This window comes from Lissotriton vulgaris, chromosome 2_1 (assembly GCF_964263255.1).
Source record: "Lissotriton vulgaris chromosome 2_1, aLisVul1.2, whole genome shotgun sequence".
Lineage (NCBI taxonomy): Eukaryota > Metazoa > Chordata > Amphibia > Caudata > Salamandridae > Lissotriton > Lissotriton vulgaris.
The window spans coordinates 360,203,953-360,222,721 of record NC_141687.1 but is presented as its reverse complement, the minus strand read 5'-3'; the positions used below and the strand labels follow the sequence as shown (position 1 = coordinate 360,222,721).

General features: G+C 48.7%; 1 protein-coding gene across 1 annotated transcript in view; it reads right to left on the bottom strand.

Moving 5' to 3' along the window:
* Positions 1-18,769, bottom strand: part of BLTP2 (bridge-like lipid transfer protein family member 2) — a 604,102-nt gene that overhangs the window by 276,564 nt on the left and 308,769 nt on the right. Inside the window, exons 22-24 of the mRNA XM_086955158.1 lie at positions 3,639-3,738; positions 2,777-2,976; positions 1,369-1,663 (exon numbers count right to left, since the gene is read on the bottom strand). Of these exons, the coding sequence (XP_086811284.1) occupies positions 1,369-1,663; positions 2,777-2,976; positions 3,639-3,738 (595 nt within the window). The remainder of the gene's footprint in view (positions 1-1,368; positions 1,664-2,776; positions 2,977-3,638; positions 3,739-18,769) is intronic.

The window sequence follows — 18,769 nt, the reverse complement described above, 5'->3', positions numbered from 1 at the left end:
GGGTGAAACTTCCCAATAGAGAGAGAGAGCTAAAGGTATCAATAGGACAGTGATCGCCGTTGTGTAGCGGCGTTAGTGAGAGCACCGAGAGAAGACGGTGTGTATACCCACAGGATTGTGGCTTGTGAGAGAGAGTGAGAGCACCGAGAGAAGACGGTGTGTATACCCACAGGATTGTGGCTTGTGTGAGAGAGTGAGAGCACCGAGAGAAGACGGTGTGTATACCCACAGGATTGTGGCTTGTGAGAGCACTGATTGTGGTCAGTGTGTAATGGTAAGTAATCAGAACTGCCCCTTCACTATGAGTAGTGTGGTCTAGAATATTGTTTCTAGTAATCCCTATGGATTTGGTGGTATTTTAGATGATCTAAGCTTGTATATTGCTAATTCCCCATCCCCAGGTAGGTACCCAGGTACCATGGTAAGTAAGTCCTGAGGAGGGAGGTGGTTACGTTTCGGCCGGGTTGTGGTGTCTTGGTGAGCTGATTCTATCTGGTCCGAAAATCCGGGCGTTACAGCAAGTTAGTAGGTTTGCACAGACTCAAAAGAGATTCTAACCCTGGAATTATTACTTACCACTACCTTCAGCCCCAGTATGTAGGTCTGCGGAAACATGGCAAAATAAGGGGATTGCAAGCATTCAAACACTACTATGGTATGAGCCCTGGCATAATTAGAGAGGCTATATCATTGCTCTTATATAATGAGATTGCTGCACTAATTTGTTGTTGCCCTACATGGCACCGAAGAGGCAAGTAGATTTTGTTACAGGACAAGTAGATTTATGAAGCAACATGCACCACAGACAAGTATTTTATTAAATATCACACCTTAGTCAGAAGGTTTATTTTCATCTCAATAGTGGTCAACTTCTCCTCTACTGCCTCAGCTGCCCTCTAAAGCTCTACTGCAAACAATGAACTTTCTTCTGTTAGAGCCTCATGTGACAAGCAATGCTCTGTTTTAGGAGGTGTATGCAGCCCACTGGCATTTTGCAAGTCTATATACAGTGTACCATCAGTGTCCTGGGGGGCGATATGTGCCTCCTGTACTAAATCAGAATCAGAGTCAGAAAGATAATTTTGGAGCATGACATTGCTCTTGATCAGGCTAATTGTTCCTTACGGAACAAGATCAGCATTAGCAATAGGTATTCTAATGGTGCAGACAGAGTAAGAGTCAGCATGGCTGGCTTGGACCAAATTACCAGAAAAATCACCAGATCCAGTCTAGTGGAGTGGGATATTTTAAAGGTTAGGAATCTGCAGTTTGAAGTATCCAGCTTATCTCTGAATTTTATCTGAAATGCAAAAATTTCCAAGTGTCAGGGTTGGAGAACATAGTGCATTTTGTTTCCTGGTGGCCTACCTCCTGAAGAAGTCCGCTCGGTTTTGCCACTGATGATAGGGGTAATGATCTTTTTGGGAGGAGGGAATCCGTGCATGGAGCCCCTCTTTAGTTTCTTGGTCTGGAGCAGGGCATCAATCTTCAGTCCCTTCAACGCTTCTGTGGAGAGGTTCCGCTTAAGCACAGCCGCCTTCTTATAGCCATCATAGAGGCCAAAGGCAATGTCGCGGTTCAACGTAGTCCACGATGCCCGCAAATCAACCAGGTGAAGGCGGTGAGTGTAGAAAGCATTCTCCCCTTCCATGGCTGAGAGTTCCTGTAAGAAAAGAATGGATTTCAAATACAGTGACAAGGAAGGAGTGGGTCGGCACACAAAAGAGCATGTCACTAACCGTGGGGGAGGCGGGTTGTACAGATCTAGGAAATCAGCCACAGTATTGCTTCCTCTGTCAAGTGACTTATTTCTTGCAGGCCACCAACATTTTGTCTTGTACTACGAGAACAGTTGTTGTTGTTTCAGACATCAGACAATACAGTGAATTGGTATTACTTGTTTTTTGAGCTTAAGATATTATTCATATAACCTATTTCTACCATGGATTCGATGTGACAGGAGCACGTAACTCCAGATGCCATTTACAGTACCAAAGTATGTAAGTTACAGTGTGGAGTGGTTCACACTTTCTGATGCTCTTTTCAGCTTGGGGAGTAAATGCAGCTGGGTTCCAGCATCAAATTAAACATAGAGTCTGCAAGACTCTACTCCGGGGAGCCAGTGTAAAGCCAGCAGAGGTCCATATCATATCTGTTCTTTCTTGTGAAAGAGGATGGAACCCGTCAATCTGAGATAATATTTAGTGCCATCCCAGTCAAAGTCTTGCTGATTTTGATGGACTCTTAATTGTTGTAGGGCACACAACTCAAACAGTTCACTCTATGTGATTAGATATAATCCACTGTCTGTAATTCTTGCCATTGTTCAAAAGAACTGCAAGGTGAAGCCATGTTACTGGAGAGCTTTAAGTTACCTTTCTACAAATTATTTTAATCAGGAACTGTAGCCCAATGAATTCCAGTAAAGCGAACCAAGACTAAAACTACAAAAATGCTAACTGAAATGAATGAACAAATGTCTCTGGAGATATCGGGTCTTCTGGTAATGTAAAAACACCAACAATGTATTACTGTAGGTATATTTAGTTTTTCAGCATCAATTTTCAAATGAGAATTACACTAGAGCAGGGTTCTACAAAGTCAGTCCTAGGGCTAGATCCATAACAGATTTTTTGCAAATCACCATTTAGACAAATGTATTTATCTTAAAATGTGGCATTGAACTGGCCCTCCAAGACCGACTTTGGAGAACCCTGCACTAGAAAGGAGGGAGAGGAAAAATGTATATGGTCAAAGGTCAATGGGTGAGACTCACCTCCTCTGTTCGGTTGCTGTGCCGTTGGTATGTCAAGGAGGAAAGGCTGAGCAGATGCGTTTTCTTCACAAGGAGATCCAGCTGGTGGTCTGCATTTTCATCACAAGTGGACGCCATCAGGTGGACAGTCACCAAGCTGAGGTCGCTGACCATCTGAGGAACGCTCCACTCAGAGATCAGGCGTCGCATTACTGTTCCAGCTGCAAGCATAATAGGGAGAAGGACAAAAAAGGTACAGAGGTCGCAAACAAACAAAATGAAACATTGGAGTGAAGATCAGCAGTGGGAAAGGTGAATTAAAAGAGAGCAGAGTTAAAGAAAGGATAAATGAGGGATAGGCTTTAAGAGCAGGAAAGAAGACAGGATGAAGAAAAGAGGTGTTAAATGACATAAATAAAGAGAAGTAGTGATGCAAAAAAAAGTGGGAAAAGACCAGGAAAAGATGGGACCAAAGTGTGCAGAAAGGGGGAGATATAGCAGTTTATTTCGGAAGGGAGGCCTTCTGGACAAATGATGCATAAACATGCATAACAAAACATACAAAAGTAGAGCACGTATAGTTCAAATAGGCTATACGCCTATGGCCAGAAATTCTAAATGGCCAGGAGTAGTAAAATCCTTCTCTAAGGAAATTCTTAGGTAATTTATGAAAAATAACTCAGTCTCTGCAATTTCCGCTCACCTCAGTGCATGTGCGTAACATTGTTTCATATCATGACCTTAGGAGTACTTGTATGTTCTGTGTTCAATACAAGTAGAAATTACAGAATGCGGAGCTAACATATGCTACCCAGAATGTAACACTGGTCCCACATCGCCTTTCACCTGCACCCCAACACTCAAACTACTGTTAGGTTCTCACCTTGAGGTATAAGTCTCTGCGTACCCCGGGCAAAAATGTGGCCCTGACTGCACTCCACCTGGATGCCACGCTGCTGTGCAAAGGAAGCCCAATAATGAATCTGGAGCGAGAGAGAGAAAGAAAGCAGCAAATGACTAAACATTATACAAAAACCATTATACACACGACAATCATGTCTATCAATAATCCCAGTCACGATTACCATGAGTTCAGACCACCAAACTCTTTGCCACAAATGTCTTTATATGGGGTTAGTAAGTCATTCTACTTTGAAACAATTACTGCAGTAACCTACAATTTTCAAACAAAAAAGGGCGCAAGGAGTGTGCTAAGTGGAGAGGACAGCCTGCCCTTTCCCTGCGATTATTTGAATGAAACAAAGTCCTATCCTCTGGTCCTCATGTTCTCCACAATTGCTGTATAAGCACCTGGATAACAAAAGTTCCATTTTTGTAATTTAAGTTCCCCATCAAGGGAAGACCACAATATTCATGATACACAATATTTTCGTTTCTGGGAACGCCAGTCAGCTGTAAACAGGGCACAAGTCCTTAAAAAAAGAACTTACCCATGTTAGGCAGGATGCAAGTAAAATCATGGCATGTGACATCGCACGTGGTATCACAGGAAGTGGCATCACAGAAAGTGTCATCACAACCAAGGACCATTGATATTCGAGTGGACTGGGTGTGCAGGACCGGGTTTGAGGGGGTCCATACCAATGGAATTAAAAAATGATCTGACCATGGCATGGGAATGGGGGCTTACCCTTTTAGTTACGCCAGATTAGAAACAATTGGATCAAGAAGGTGACCTTTAATATGGGTTGCTTGGGAGACCTTCTGTGGAGAAGTGTGGCTCACTGGTTAGAGCGGCAGACCCAGGGTTCAATTCCTGTCGTTGCAGGGTCTTGGGCTCAATGTCCGCGGACCCGATAATTCAAACCACGGTGCCTACTCTAATTATGGGTCCCACTATGCAACTCTGGGCAATAGCTTGCTTAATCTCCACACCGGCCCTAATCACTGAGGATGCCTAGCTTCACCTTGGGGTGCCCAGGAGTGGGCGCTTCACAGGAACAGGCCAGGATGGGTTCCTCAGCGGTACAGCGCGGGGATACACTGGCTAGCGTAACCAGGCGCTTTATAAGCTCAGTTACTACTACTGATGAAGTTAGCATGCCATCAGGTCTTGTGCTAGTTCGATTGCCGTGAATGCCAGAGGGTCATGAAAATGAAGTTGAAGATCTCCTAGGAGAGTGAAATTCGACGAGGAGCTAGCCGGAGTCATAACCGTTTCCAGTAGAGCTTTACCAAATTGGCCCATTGACCCAGGCAGTCGATAAATCAGTATACCTGAAAATGACAGTGAAGGTGTGAATTCAACTGAGAAATTGACATTCTCACAATCTAATATCAGGCTCCCTAATAGTCAACATGTCAGATGGACTTTCTAAATAATGGCGATACCTCCGGCCACCCTAGTTGATCTGTCTTTCCTCTGGATTAGATATCCAGAAGGCAGAGATTGGACGATGTCTGGCTCTGAGCTGGTGGTGAGCCAGGTTTCTGTAAGGAACAGAACCTCCGGTCGAGAGCCCTTTAACAACATGTGAATCTTGGTTGTGTGCTTAGGCGGGGATCTGCAATTGAGTAGAAATAGTTTGAAGGAGGACTCTGCTAAAAGTGAGGGAGGATCTTGCTGGGTGAGACTGATGCCACAATATGAGCACCTATCCTGGAGTTCCTCCAAGGACATGTTATGAGTACACTTAAGGCCTGGGGTTCTGTTTAAATGCTTCAAGAATGACCTGGAGTAGCGTAGCCTTTCTGGGGGCCCAGATCCAGGGGTTCTGGCCCCTGGGCGCGGACGGGTTTTGTCTTAGGCGCGCCTTCAGCACGCCAGCGGCGCGGTTGCGCCATCTGGCATATTTAACACGTCAGCTGTGTGTCAGGTCCAGCCGCTAGAACTCTGACCCGGCGGCTACACTGTGTGAGCCCTTTCTATTGCACAGTTCCCATGTGTCCCCCCACACAGAGCATTGAACACAGCTCCTTCGTGAATAAAAACAATTTAACACAAACTTTAAAATTTCAGAGGCAGTTAAAATGGTAGCAGCAATTATTTTTAAAAATAAGGCAACAGAGAGAGTGGTGCGATCCTGTACCAGAGCAGAGACACATAAGCTGGCAACAAAGAAAAATATGGCAGCAACTTTGTTCTGCTAAATTGGTTGCAAAGTTGAAATTTCTATGGGTCTTGGGCACCTCCTCCAGAGATCTTTGCATGCCCATTAAATCTCAGGGAATAATAAAAATGATATGATACTCTGGAAATTAACACATTTGCTGGAGAGATCTATGTTTTGTCTAATTCCAGTTTTTAATCAAAGTAGCATAGTGGGTTAATGTGTCTCCTGCTAAGCAAATCATGTAACATGCAGACAACAGATTTTTTATTTATTGTACATAGGTAAGTTGGTTACTGCTTTAACACAGAGATTTGTTTGTTATTGGCAGTTCATAAATGGTAATCCTTCTAATATAGTCCATTGAGCTATGAAGAATATGTGACTCTTACACCTTGTAACCCTCGCTATCCTATGTAACATATCCTGTACATTGATTTACTACTTATATGATTAATTGTCAATGTACATTGGGCACCTGTGATATAAAGCACTCTGGCACCCTGCATTGGGATGAGTAGCGCTATAAAAGAAATTAAATAGTGAAGCTTAAATTGATATTTGTGTAAATACTGGGGTAGACCAACACTCGGACATTCTTACACTTAATGCACATCTCTTATATACAAGGATTGAACAAAGTCAAAACCAGGCTTCTCATAAGTACTTGTGAAGTAATAAGTAGCTGTGTGCCTTTGTCTTCCCTTCAGAGCATTTACATCTAGATGTGCAGCTCCAGGTCACACACAGCCAGGATGCTCGAACAAAAGGAGGCCTGATTGCCTCTTAAATTTGGCCTGTTTTGGAATGGAATTTAAAATAACAAAGATCAGGAGGAGCTACGCGGGCATCCAAGATGGTCGCGTGAGCAGAGAGCTCCTGAGACCTGCGCCGCCCTGCTTGATTTATCCTGCAATTATCCTGGTCGCTTCGACGGGCTTTCGAAGTGCTACTCTCACTGATACCGTCGATCCTCTTATGGTCGAAATCGGACCTTGGGGACCATTTCTACATCAATTTCAACTTTCTGGCCTAACCCCCGACGTGACCGGGGTCTCTGCTGCCTAGTATGGCCGACCTGTAATGCAACAACAACGGCTGCCTGGCATCTGCTCCACCGGTGGTGTGCCACTTTCACTTTCGGTTTCCAGCCCTCTCGTCTCAGACTCCTTGGGACCTGCAACTTCATCCTGCTCTGCTGCTCCCGCTGAGAACGCTTTCTCTCTCGGTGCCGGCTAGGTGGCCCGCGACATTTTCTTGCGAATCTAGACTTTTGGGGTTCAAGGATCGTCACCATTCGGCGGCACCCGGGTGTCCCTGGCCGGTGCTGAATCCATCATGGCGACGAAACCCGATGCGGAGAAGCGCAGGAAGACCAATACTCGTGGGGGGTCGATCCAGTCCAACATGATCGAGCGCTATACCCAACCGAGAGGTTTCCCCGGCACTGCCAGTCGTGGCTTGGAGGACCCGAGAACGGACATGTTGTCTTCCTCAGAAGTGTCCCTTCAGGACCTTTTGGCCGCCATTGCAGGCCTCAAAGCCGACATGAATCAACAATACGAGGCCATAGTGTCCAAGATAGACACGGTGGCGGTGGATGTTACTCTTATTCGTGCTGATCTGGCCAAGACGAACGAAAGGGTCAAGGCGTTGGACTTAAAGGCATCGAGTTTGGTGACAGATATGGCGGAGGCGCAGTCTGAGATAGGGAACTTGCGTTCCTCACACGACCTTTTGCTCACACGCATGGAGGACTACGATAATAGAGCCCGGCGGAACAACATACGCTTGGTCGGAGTGCCGGAAGACAATGGTGCTGCCTCGATCGATCTACTGGTCGAGGAACTCATTGTCGCTAAACTCGCTCCCGCAGGCCTCAGCAAGTTTTTTGCGGTCGAGCGTGCCTATCGCTTCCCAGGTGGTCAGGTGAAGCCGGGGGGCCCCCCGAAGCCTATCATTGCTAGACTGTTTCACTTTCGGGACAGAGACGCCATCCTTCAGGACGCTCGTAAACACAGCCCGTTGCAGTACGATAATAACTCTGTCTCGATTTATCCTGATTTCACTCCCCAAGTGCAACAGCAGCGTTCTGGTTTTCTTTGAGTAAAGCGTCGCCTGAGGGATCTGGGACTGAAATACGCAATGCTGTTTCCTGCTCGCCTGCGGATTGAATTCAGAGAACGTGCCTATTTTTTCGATCAGCCTGATCGTGCTAGTGACTGGTTAGACTCTTTGCCCAAGGATGACGCCGAGAGCGAAGACCCCGGCGGCGCGGAAGGTAGTGCGACGGCCCAGGTTTAACTTGGGGCCCCAGAGGTTCGCTTGAGACTGTGAACTTTACAGAGTAGATATATTGTATGCTTTATGATTGTGCCCGTGGTGGTGCGGGTACGGGTGGTTACTCCCTTCCTCCTCGGGGGTTTCTTTGTGTAGATCAGATGGGGCGACAGGCACACTGCAGTTTGGGGTGGCTCTTTAGTCAGCAGGGGTGCAGGGTGGGGGGCGTTGTAACGGGTTCTTGGTTGGGGGGTGGTTGGTGGGGTTGTGTTATGTGTTTTTTGTTGTTTCTTTCTTTTCATGGTATATTACTGATTGCAAGCATTCTTGATCTATGGTTACGGGAGGGGGTTGGGTTGGATCGTTCTTCCTGGGATGGGGGGGGTGAGATGAGGGTTTTTTCCTGGAACGTCAATGGTTTGGGAGACAGGATTAAACGTGGCATTGTGTTACAATTTATAAGACGCCAAGCTCCTGATGTCGTGTTCCTTCAAGAAACCCACTTGATCGGTAATGCCTGTAAAGCTCTTGACCGTCGGGGCTACCGATTGGCCGCCCACGCTGGTTTCACCTCCGGCTCCCGGGGAGTGGGTATAATGGTTAAATCCTCCCTGGCCCTTGAGATTGATGATGTTGTCCTAGATGATCGGGGACGTTATGCGGCTGTCTCAGGGAGATGGGAGGGGAAGCCAATTGTGTTACTGGTTGTCTATATCCCCCCAGGGCTGCAGGCAACCACATATGCCGATCTTGGCAAGACTCTTCTTGGTCTCCCCGATGGTTTGCTGATCATGGTTGGGGATTTTAACTCTGTGATGTCTGGAGAATGTGATCGACTGCCCCCTACAGTTCTGCCGCAGTCCCAGATGTGGCTCCATGATATGGCTGAAACTTTTGGTCTGGTGGATGTTTGGCGCTCGCTGCACCCCTCCCAGACGCAATATACCTTCCACTCTGGTGCACATGGCAGCCTCTCTCGGATAGACTATTTTTTTATGCTGGCTTCTACCCTATCCTTGGTACGGGAAGTTTGTCATCTCCCCCGGGGTATCTCGGACCATTTCCCCTTGCTGATTAAGGTCTCTGTGGGTGGTCTTTCTGGTAACAGAGTTCCCCCTGTTCTCCCCTGGCACTTTCGGAACCCCCGGCTCCGCTCCGATTTGGTGAAAGCTATTGATTGCTATTTCGATGAAAACGTGGGTTCGGTGACCTCCCCTACGGTTCTCTGGGAGGCCTTTAAAATGGTCATTCGGGGATCCGCACTGTCTCTAATTGCTGCTGAACGGAGAGCTAAGAGGGAGGCCGTGCTGGCCCTTGAGACTGAAATTACTGCACTTGAAAGAGAGCTGGGTGGGGATGACACGCATGCGCTTTTACATACTCTAGAGTTGAAGCAGGCGGATTACAAGGCTTGTGTAACTGATGCTGCCAAGTTGATGCGAGCGAATCAGTTGGGCCGACTGTATGATGTGGGTGACAAGGCCAGCAAACTCCTTGCGTGGCTTGATAAGGCTGAAAGGGCGAATCGTGTTGTACCCATCATTGTTCGTGAGTCTGGTGAATGTGTGTCTGACCCCGGTGAGATCGTGAATTGTTTTGTTGATCATTTCCGGAAGGTTTACACCCCGGTGAGTGACCGTGATGAGGCTGATTCCCGTCTACTGTTGCGTGATATAGCTCTTCCTTGTGTCTCGGAGGAGGAGGGTCTGGCTCTGGAAGCTCCCTTTACGGTGGATGAGATTGCCCTCGCTGTCAGATCCTTGCGCTCGGGTAAGGCGATGGGGCCCAATGGCTTACCTATCGAGCTTTACAAACTTCGACCAGACAAGATGGCCGCCCATTTGCGGACCATGTTTTTGGACGCGTTCGAAGCCGGAGTCCTCCCGCTTGAACAGCGCCTAGCCACTATAGTGGTCATTTATAAGGATGGCAAACCTCGTGATCGATGTACCTCCTATCGCCCCATTTCCCTGCTAAACGCGGAACCTAAAATCCTTGCCAAGGTTCTGGCCAATCGTTTGTTGACGGTGATCTGTGACCTGATTCATCCAGATCAATCCGGCTTCATACCACATAGGAACACGGCCCTTAACCTGCGCAGGCTACATGGTGTTCTCGCGAGAGCTGCAACTCTCACGGAGCCTGCTGTGGTGGCCTCCCTAGACGCTACGATGGCTTTTGACACCATTGAATGGCCTTATCTTTGGGCGGCCCTCTCCAAGTTTGGCTTTGGCCCTAACTATATTGCGTGGGTGAGGCTTCTTTATGAACAACCGCTGGCCCAGGTCGTGGTGAATGGCAGAAGCTCTGACCCCTTCCCGTTGGGACGCGGCACCCGTCAGGGATGTCCGCTTTCCCCGCTTTTGTTTGCGCTGGCGCTTGAACCCCTTGCGGCGTGGCTCCGGTGGGAACCCTCGATTAAAGGGATCCGGTGGGCGCCAGATCTGGAAGATCGCGTCTCACTGTATGCAGACGACATCCTCCTTTATCTTACTTCCCCTCAAAAGTCCTTGAACGTGCTCTTCGACGTTCTTACATCCTTTGGTAAGAACTCCGGTTTGGTCATCAATTGGACCAAATCCTGTCTTTATGTTATTGCCGGGGTTCTGCCGCCGCTGCCTCGTAGGTTTCCAATTCTGGTGGCAGATGACGGCTTCAAGTATTTGGGGATCTATGTCTCCACGGCTTCTGCGGTACGCTATGAACGGAATCTTTATGCTCCGCTCCGTCGTCTTAAACAGGATGTGAGGCGCTGGCGTGAATTGCCCTTGTCTCCGCTGGGCCGTGCGGCTCTCTTCAAAATGATGTCGCTCCCTCGATTTCTCTATGCACTGCAGAATTTCTTCGATCCGGTCCCTGCTCGCTACTTCCGCGAGATCGAAGGTCTTCAGCGGCAATTGATCTGGGACGGACGTGCCCGTATCGCACTGTCTAAGCTCACCCTTCCCTGGTACGACGGCGGTATTGCTCTGCCAGATATCAAACGGTACTACTGAGCCTCACACCTAAGCGCCATTAACCACGTTACGTATTCATCGTAACCCGCTCCTGCCTTTGCCCTGGACAAATTTTTACTGCCCGGTGGCAACTTCAGTAGGGCTTTGTATTCGAAGTCACCAATCCGTCTCCTTACGGGTCCTACGAAGTGTGCAGTGCGGGCCTGGAGGGATGCAACTGTGGCTACGGGTTGGAATGGCAAGCTGACGTGTATGACCCCACTGTACGACTCTGATCGATTGGGCAATCTTTGGCAGACGAAAGGGTTTGACAGATGGGACATGATTGGGATCAGTAAGGTGGAGGATCTTTGGGCCAGGGGCACTGTGAAGTCCTTTGAAGCCCTAAAACTGGAATATCAGCTTGATGAGAGAGTATTTTCGTTATATGCTGGTTCGGCATGCCCTGTCCTCAGCCTTTCCCCCCGGGACTGATATTCCTCAATCCTCCCCACTGGAGGATCGTATCCTAGACGGCCACGTCCCCGATAGCACGATTTCCTTAATATATAAGAAGCTCATTAACAATAGGACTGACCAGCTGGGGAAACTCCGTGCTTCCTGGACGGCGGACGGGCTTGAATTAGATGATGAGGATTGGCAGTCGGCTGTTTCTTCCCCTAAGGAAGTGGCTATTCCGGCCCGACTTCGTTTTGTTCAACTAAAGATCCTCCACTGTGTGTATGTAACTGGTATGCGACTGGTGCGAATGGGGCTTGCGACGGATGGACGGTGTAGGCGTGGGTGTGGTATGGATGGTACTTTTCTTCATGTCCTGTGGGAATGTCCGGTTGTCTCGTCCTTCTGGTCCAGGGTGCATGATGTGATGGCACGTGTCACTGGAGTCCCCCTCCGTCCTGAAGCACGGCGCTGCCTACTTAACGTGTGGGAGCCTACTGACTGTACTGCTTCTCAGACGTTCTGGGTCACTCTGGGCAACATGATTGCCAAGAGGGACATAGCCCAGCCTACCTGTGAGCAGAAAGTGACTAGCGCTGTGTTGGGGAGCCATCCACACGTCCCGCTGACCTAGGGACTGTCATCTGTGTTCCTGCCTGCCGCTGCCCCTCGCCGCACCCGCTCCGCGGGTGCCGCTTCGCGGACCAAGGAGGGTGAGAGCAACTTGTAGGCGCTGGGCTCCTGGAGGCGCTGGGAGCAACATCAAACCGGCGTTGGCGCTGTAGCAGGGACTCGAAGATCCAGGAGTCCCTGCTCTCACAGCTGCGCGAGCGGACGCGCCCACCACCAGCCACGCCCCCCGCCTGCAACGCTCTCTGATTTAACGCTCTGTCAAGCGCTCCGCGGGACGCCGAGCGAAGCCCGAGCAAAGGGCGGGCAGTCTGTGGCAGTCAGGGGCTGTCAAGGCTGGGCTGGGCCACGTCCCTTTCCTCCTGCCAACAGTGAGTACATTCATCAGGTGTGTTGTCCGTTCGGTTTCCCGTAACCATGTCTACACGCTCTGGAAAGCTACTTTAGTTTAGTTTAGTTTAAAGGAGCTTGTAAAGCGCCTGGTGACGCCTCCCGGCGTGTCCCCGCGCTGTGGAGAGAGTGAGTTTTGAGGAGAAGGAGAACCTATCACGGATTAAAGAGGCAAGTTTTCAATTTCTTCCTAAAGGAGGTCTCATTCACCTCTACTCGGATGTCCATGGGCAGGAGGTTCCAGTGCTTCGCTGCCATTGTGCGGAAGGATCTGCCTCCCATTCTGGCCTTTTTAGGACGGGCAGTTCTGAGCAGACCTGTACCTTTGGATCTAAGGGTTCTGTTGGGTTCATATGGCGAAGCCAGATCGGACATATAGGCAGGTGCCTTGTTATGGAGGATCTTGTGACACCATAGCAGAGCTTTGAAAATGATCCTCTTCTTGATAGGCAACCAATGGAGAGTTGCTAGAGAGGGTCGTGAAGGGGCTCTGCGGGGCAGTCTTAATACTAGGCGTGCTGCCGCATTTTGTAGGACCTGTAATTTCTTTATATTTTTCTCTGAAGTGCCTAAGAGTAAAACATTCCCGTAATCAATCCGGGAAGTTATTAGTGCCTGCGTCATAGTCCGTCTGGAGTTGAGAGGCAGCAAGTCAAGGGTACGGTTGAGTCTTCATCACTCCGAAGCACTTGCCTACAGTTCTTTTTATATGGCTATCAAAAGATAGCTTATTATCAACCCAGACTCCTAAATTCTTCGCCTCCCGGCTGGGAGGGGGCAAAGGACCCAAACAGCTGATAAGGGGTCAAATGCCGCGAGCCCTGTCATAGGAACTATGGACCGGTTCATCACTAGGGTGGCGGCGGTGATTGAAAAGGAAATTGCCATGTCTGAGCGACGTTTATCTGTGGTATACCTCCCCTCAAGACGTTCATCTCTGGGGGTTGCCGCTCAGTCGCTTACACCGACCTGTACTCGGGCCCAATCTGCTTCCCCACCCAGTGTGCCAGATGTTCTCACAGACCCCCCTCAGTTGGCTGGTATAGAGCAAAACATAGATAGGCTGGAAAATATGGTCGCGCTTCTCCCTATAGTCACAGTGGGAGATGATGGCCCCAGCAAGCTGTCCATACCATTATCACCTAATCTCCCAAGCGAAACAATCAGTGATCCTGAGTCCCCAAACTCTCTCGCGCCCACCATAGTTTTATCAGAAGGGGAGCCAGTTAGGGCGTCCCCCAACACTCAAACCCCCGACACTAGACAGGAGACTGGGCCCTCCAGCAAAAAGCCAAGAAAACGCAAAAAGGGTAGGCTAGTGAGTCAGGCCGCTCTTTATCAAAGAGCAAGAAGTCGTTCTGGAATGAGTATGACAACCATAAGGGGTACGCACATAATGAATGAAATTGATACAGACAGGGATGTTCAGATCCCTCCCACGGGGCCACACCCAGACGTTAACACTGCCAAGGCCTCTAAGCTCTCTGACTTAGTAACAGTTGAAAACATCCTTGAGAAGGTTTACAGCCTCTTGAAACCGTTACTATCGCAAGTCAAGGGTTTAGGAGAGAGGATAGATAAATTAGAGCAATCAACCCTTGATGGGTTTCACTCACTCAAAACAACATTTAAACAAACTACCAGAGTGATTGGAAACAAGGATTTGGGCGCAAAGGGGAATGTACCACCACCTCAGAGAGACCCTAAACCACCCACTGGTCCAAAAAAAGCTGTCCCTAATAGCCCGCTAACTTCAGCTCTTAAATCTCCTCCCCGTTCCAACTCAGGGCCAAAACATAAGGGACCTTCAACACACTTAGAACCTGCCATAAATAAGCCTAAGCCCCCCTTACAAAAGCAGCCACAGTCAGCTAGTGGTAAAACGGAAGTTTCCCAAAAACCAGGGGCACATAATATATCACACGGTTTAGCGACAGGGAAAGTCCCTAAGTCTGCATCCCATTCTACTGCCCCCTCCACCCCCCCAATGGTCCCCAACAATCCAGTGCGACGGATCCCCCCTGTAAATCTCCCACCAGACTGCCAACCTTTCGTTGCTGTCATCGTCAACGTGCCCCCTTTAAAGGATGGCCAGGTGAAAAATCACCAATCACTCAAAAATAAGTGTATCCACTGGCTGAAGGCAAATAAGCCAATTCCGCTGGGTGTGGACGGCATTATTCTAAGTGTCCGCAGAGTGGGTTGGGTAGGGCAGGGGAGAAAAACGCAGGAGGGGGATTGTATAATCATAAACTTCCAAGACCCAAGAGTAGTTCCATCGATCTGTACTCCTATCAAAAGTATGGGGGCCCCGGGGGTAAAGGTGATAGATCTTTCTTATTTTTACCCCAGGCAAAATGCTAGCCCAACGGAAGGAAGTTTTGGTTCCCCTTTTACTGGTCAAAACTGGGCTGGGGTCTCGGGGGGCACTAGAGAGAACCATTTGTGGGAATTAGGCCCTCACTGACTGAATACTGGGAGCAGTGTAGAGCCCGCAGGAGTATCAATTACCCAAGTAAACTTCACAAACGAAATAGGAGCCTCTGTAGCTTCCCCACAAGGTTCCTCATCCCCCCAGATGCCTGAGAAGAGGTCCTCAGATAGGGGCTTTGTAGCGCCCAACGACACTCCAACTGTGACGGACTTAGTCTTTAAGGTTTTCAGCTGGAATGTCGCTGGGATTGCAAGAAAACTGGCTCTACCGGATTTTAATGCTTGGGTTGATGAGCACTCCTTGTGCCTCTTCCAAGAGACATGGAGCTTGGTCCCGGCTCACAGGGTGGGATTTTCTTCCTAGTTCACCCCAGCACAAGTCTCGGAAACAGGGAGAGGGCGACCTTCGGGTGGCCTCCTCATCTGGGTCGCGGCTTCTCTAGACTGCAGAGTAGTGGAGTTCCCCACAGGCTCCCCGGACATTCAAAACATCACCCTAATAGATCAAAGGGGAAGAACTGTCTTAAATGTTTATAATGTTTATGCCCGGGGTACCAAGGGTGGCAGGAAGTCTCCTGTAATATCTCTCCTCGAGACTTTGCTAAATAATACCCCTCACAAAACACGTACACTGGTTGCAGGAGATATGAACTGTACGTTCGAGCCTTTGGGCTCGGACGTCTCCCTCGACCAAGAGGAGGAGGATTGCAGGATGGGGATCCCGGCACTAGAAATCCCACCGATTAGAAGGTGGACAGAAGTCGCGCTCCAGTTATACTCACTGTGCCTCGAATTTAACTTAAGGGCAGCAAACGGGAGGACATCCTCGGATAGGTGGGGGGCCCACACTTACAATAGACCAGGACACACCTCTAGGCTAGATTACTTCCTAATAGATGTATTCTTATGGCCTTATGTAAGGGACATGCAGGTGGTCCCCTCGACTGAAAGTGACCACAATTCACTCTCCTTAAGTATGGTCCAGAGGTGGTGCACTTCAAAGAGGGATAATATCAACCTGGTAGCCGCATCCCCGGATGAGTCCGAAGTTTCCCCTTGTGGCAGACGAATAAAATGGGCGAAACTGGTCTTATCCGAGGCAAAGGTAGGGGAAATTCAATCCCTTTTAATCCAAGCAGTAACAACCCTCGGAACCTCCCTAGAAGGGGCGGGTAGAGCTAGTGGGCTTTTTGTCTCCCTGGTAGAAGCCTTAACCAACGTGTTTACCATGTATCCAAACCAGTCGGGCAACAAACAATTTAAAAAACCAGTTGAAGGATGGTATACCCAAACCTGTAGGGTTCACAAGGCAAGGCTAGTAGAGGCGGTTAAACTTAAATCCCGAGGCGTGATTCAGGAAGCAAGGAAGGCCTATAATAAATCCCTTAAACTTGCCAGGAGGGAGTGGGAAGAAAAATTCTGGGATGACCTCCTCCAGGCTAGTAAGATCAGGGATTCAAGGGCCTTTTGGAATCTCATTAGCACACAGAATAAACCCGATGCATCGATGAGACCTTGTAACATTCCGCCCCAAAACTGGGTAAAACACTTTGGGAACCTATATCTCCCTCCAGATGGGGAACTGAGCTTGGGAATGGACCTTACACGAGAAATTGAACCTCTTGCCTACGATCTCTTCACTCCCCTAGAGATTGAGGGGGTTATAGGTTGGGTAGCACCGCGTAAGGCAGCGGGCCCCGATGGCCTACCGGGGGACCTTATGAGGGCATTCCCAACGGAGTGGGCAAGGGTTATAGCAGCTCTCCTGAACGATATCATGGTGGGAGGGGCAGTGCCAGATTCCTGGAAAGGGGCAGTGGTGGTCCCGATATACAAAAAAGGGTGTAGGGAAACACCGGGGAACTACCGCCCTATAAGTCTGATAGACTCCACCCAAAAGATAGCTGGTAAAGCTATCCTTGGAAGGATTCGTCATTGGATAGAGGAGAATAAAATCCTATCAGACTTTCAGGCAGGTTTTCGGGCAGGTATGGGGACAATAGAGCAGGTGTTTAGGCTGGCACTATTGGGGTGGAAGGTGGTGGAACTAGGCAAGGGTAGTCTTTATTTGGCCTTTATAGACCTGAAGACTACCTTTGACCTGGTTCCCCAGGAAGAGCTTTGGAGGGTACTCTATGAGATGGGACTACCTCCCTACATCTTGTCCCTTCTCATTAGCCTTCACACCCATACCTATGCACAGGTCCGTTGGGGTAAGAACGGAGAGCTCACTGAGAAGATACCAGTGTCCAGGGGCGTAAGACAGGGCTGTGTCTTGGCTCCCACCCTCTTCTCATTATATGTGAATGGGGTGGTTAAACATCTTCAGCAAGAACCAGCCGACGCCCCCTGCCTTGGAGGAGTCCGTATCCCCACCCTACTCTTTGCGGACGACACGCTCCTGATTTCGAAGACCCCACAAGGCCTACAGAAATTGCTAACGCGATTTCAGGAGTTCTGTACAGCAAAAGGGTTAACAATAAATGTGGACAAAACAAAATACTTAGTCCTAAACCCTCCTAAGAAATTGGGCCGCCCACCTACACTCAACTCGATCCCCTTAGAAAAAGTAGCCGAATTCGACTACCTCGGCATTCGAATTACGGATAGGATGTCCTGGGCAAATCATATTGATAAAATGGTCCTCAACCATAGGAGAGTTGGAGGAGCTCTCATGAGGGAGTTCAGGGCCTCACCAAGGAGATCCCGTACCCCAGTAATCGACATCTACAAGGCCAAAGTAGTGTCATCAGCCTTGTATGGGGCAGAACTGTGGGGCCACTGTCGAATGGACGCCCTAGTGACAGCGGAGAGTAAGCTACTGAAATCTATTATCTCCGTTCCACTGAGCACTCCATCTGTACCAGTGTGGTTGGACACGGGCTGTAAAAATATCAAAGACCAGGCCCAGCTCCGGCCGCTCCTACTATGGACACGAATTTGGAGGGGCGAAGAACTAAAGTCCTATGCTGATGCCCTGGGGGAAATAATGAGCCTGGGGGGTTGGGCTAAGATAAGATGGTTAAGTGAAACTAAAAACCTCCTGGAGAAGATCGGTCTAGGAGATTGCTGGCCATCACGTTCAGCCCCCCCAAAAGAAGTGGTTAAGGCGCACTACTGGAAATGGATTTCGGAGCGTCTAAATACAAACCCCAACTACTGCAAATCCACGGTTGCCTTTTTACAAATTAAAGACATTGTTGCCTTTGAACCCTACCTGGACATGATCACCCTCCCCTTTGACCGAGCACTTTATTTTAAATTCAGAGTTGGTTCCCTCCCACTAGGTGATGTGGTATCGAAATGGACATTAGCGGCCCGTACTTCCCCTAATTGTGCATGCTGCCCGAGCAGGGTTGAGTCTATTGCGCATGTTCTATTCGAATGCCCGGATTATGCCAGACCTAGGAGCTCTTGGCTGAAACCTCTTTGTCGAAATATGGGCACACGTAACCACCTAGTAGCCTTGCATATCCTAACCACGGACACTTCTCCCCCTATAGTGTGTGGAATAGCAAAATTTTTAAAGCAGTTTTGGCTTATTCGTTGTAAGAGATTGTCAGTAGCTGTTTAATTCATTTTTAGCTAATTTATTAATGGGAACTTCAAGTCCTTTTATCTTTTCTAAATGAGTTTTATACTGGCTTCTTGTACGCAATGTTTTTCTATTTTGGAAACTGTAATGTTTGTATTTTAAATGTGCTTACAAGATATCTTGCATATCGAATAAAAGCTTTAAACATAACATAAAACATAGCCCAGCTCTGGGGCTCCGCCAGGCCACCACGGCTCAGTGCCTGGAAAGACAACATGGA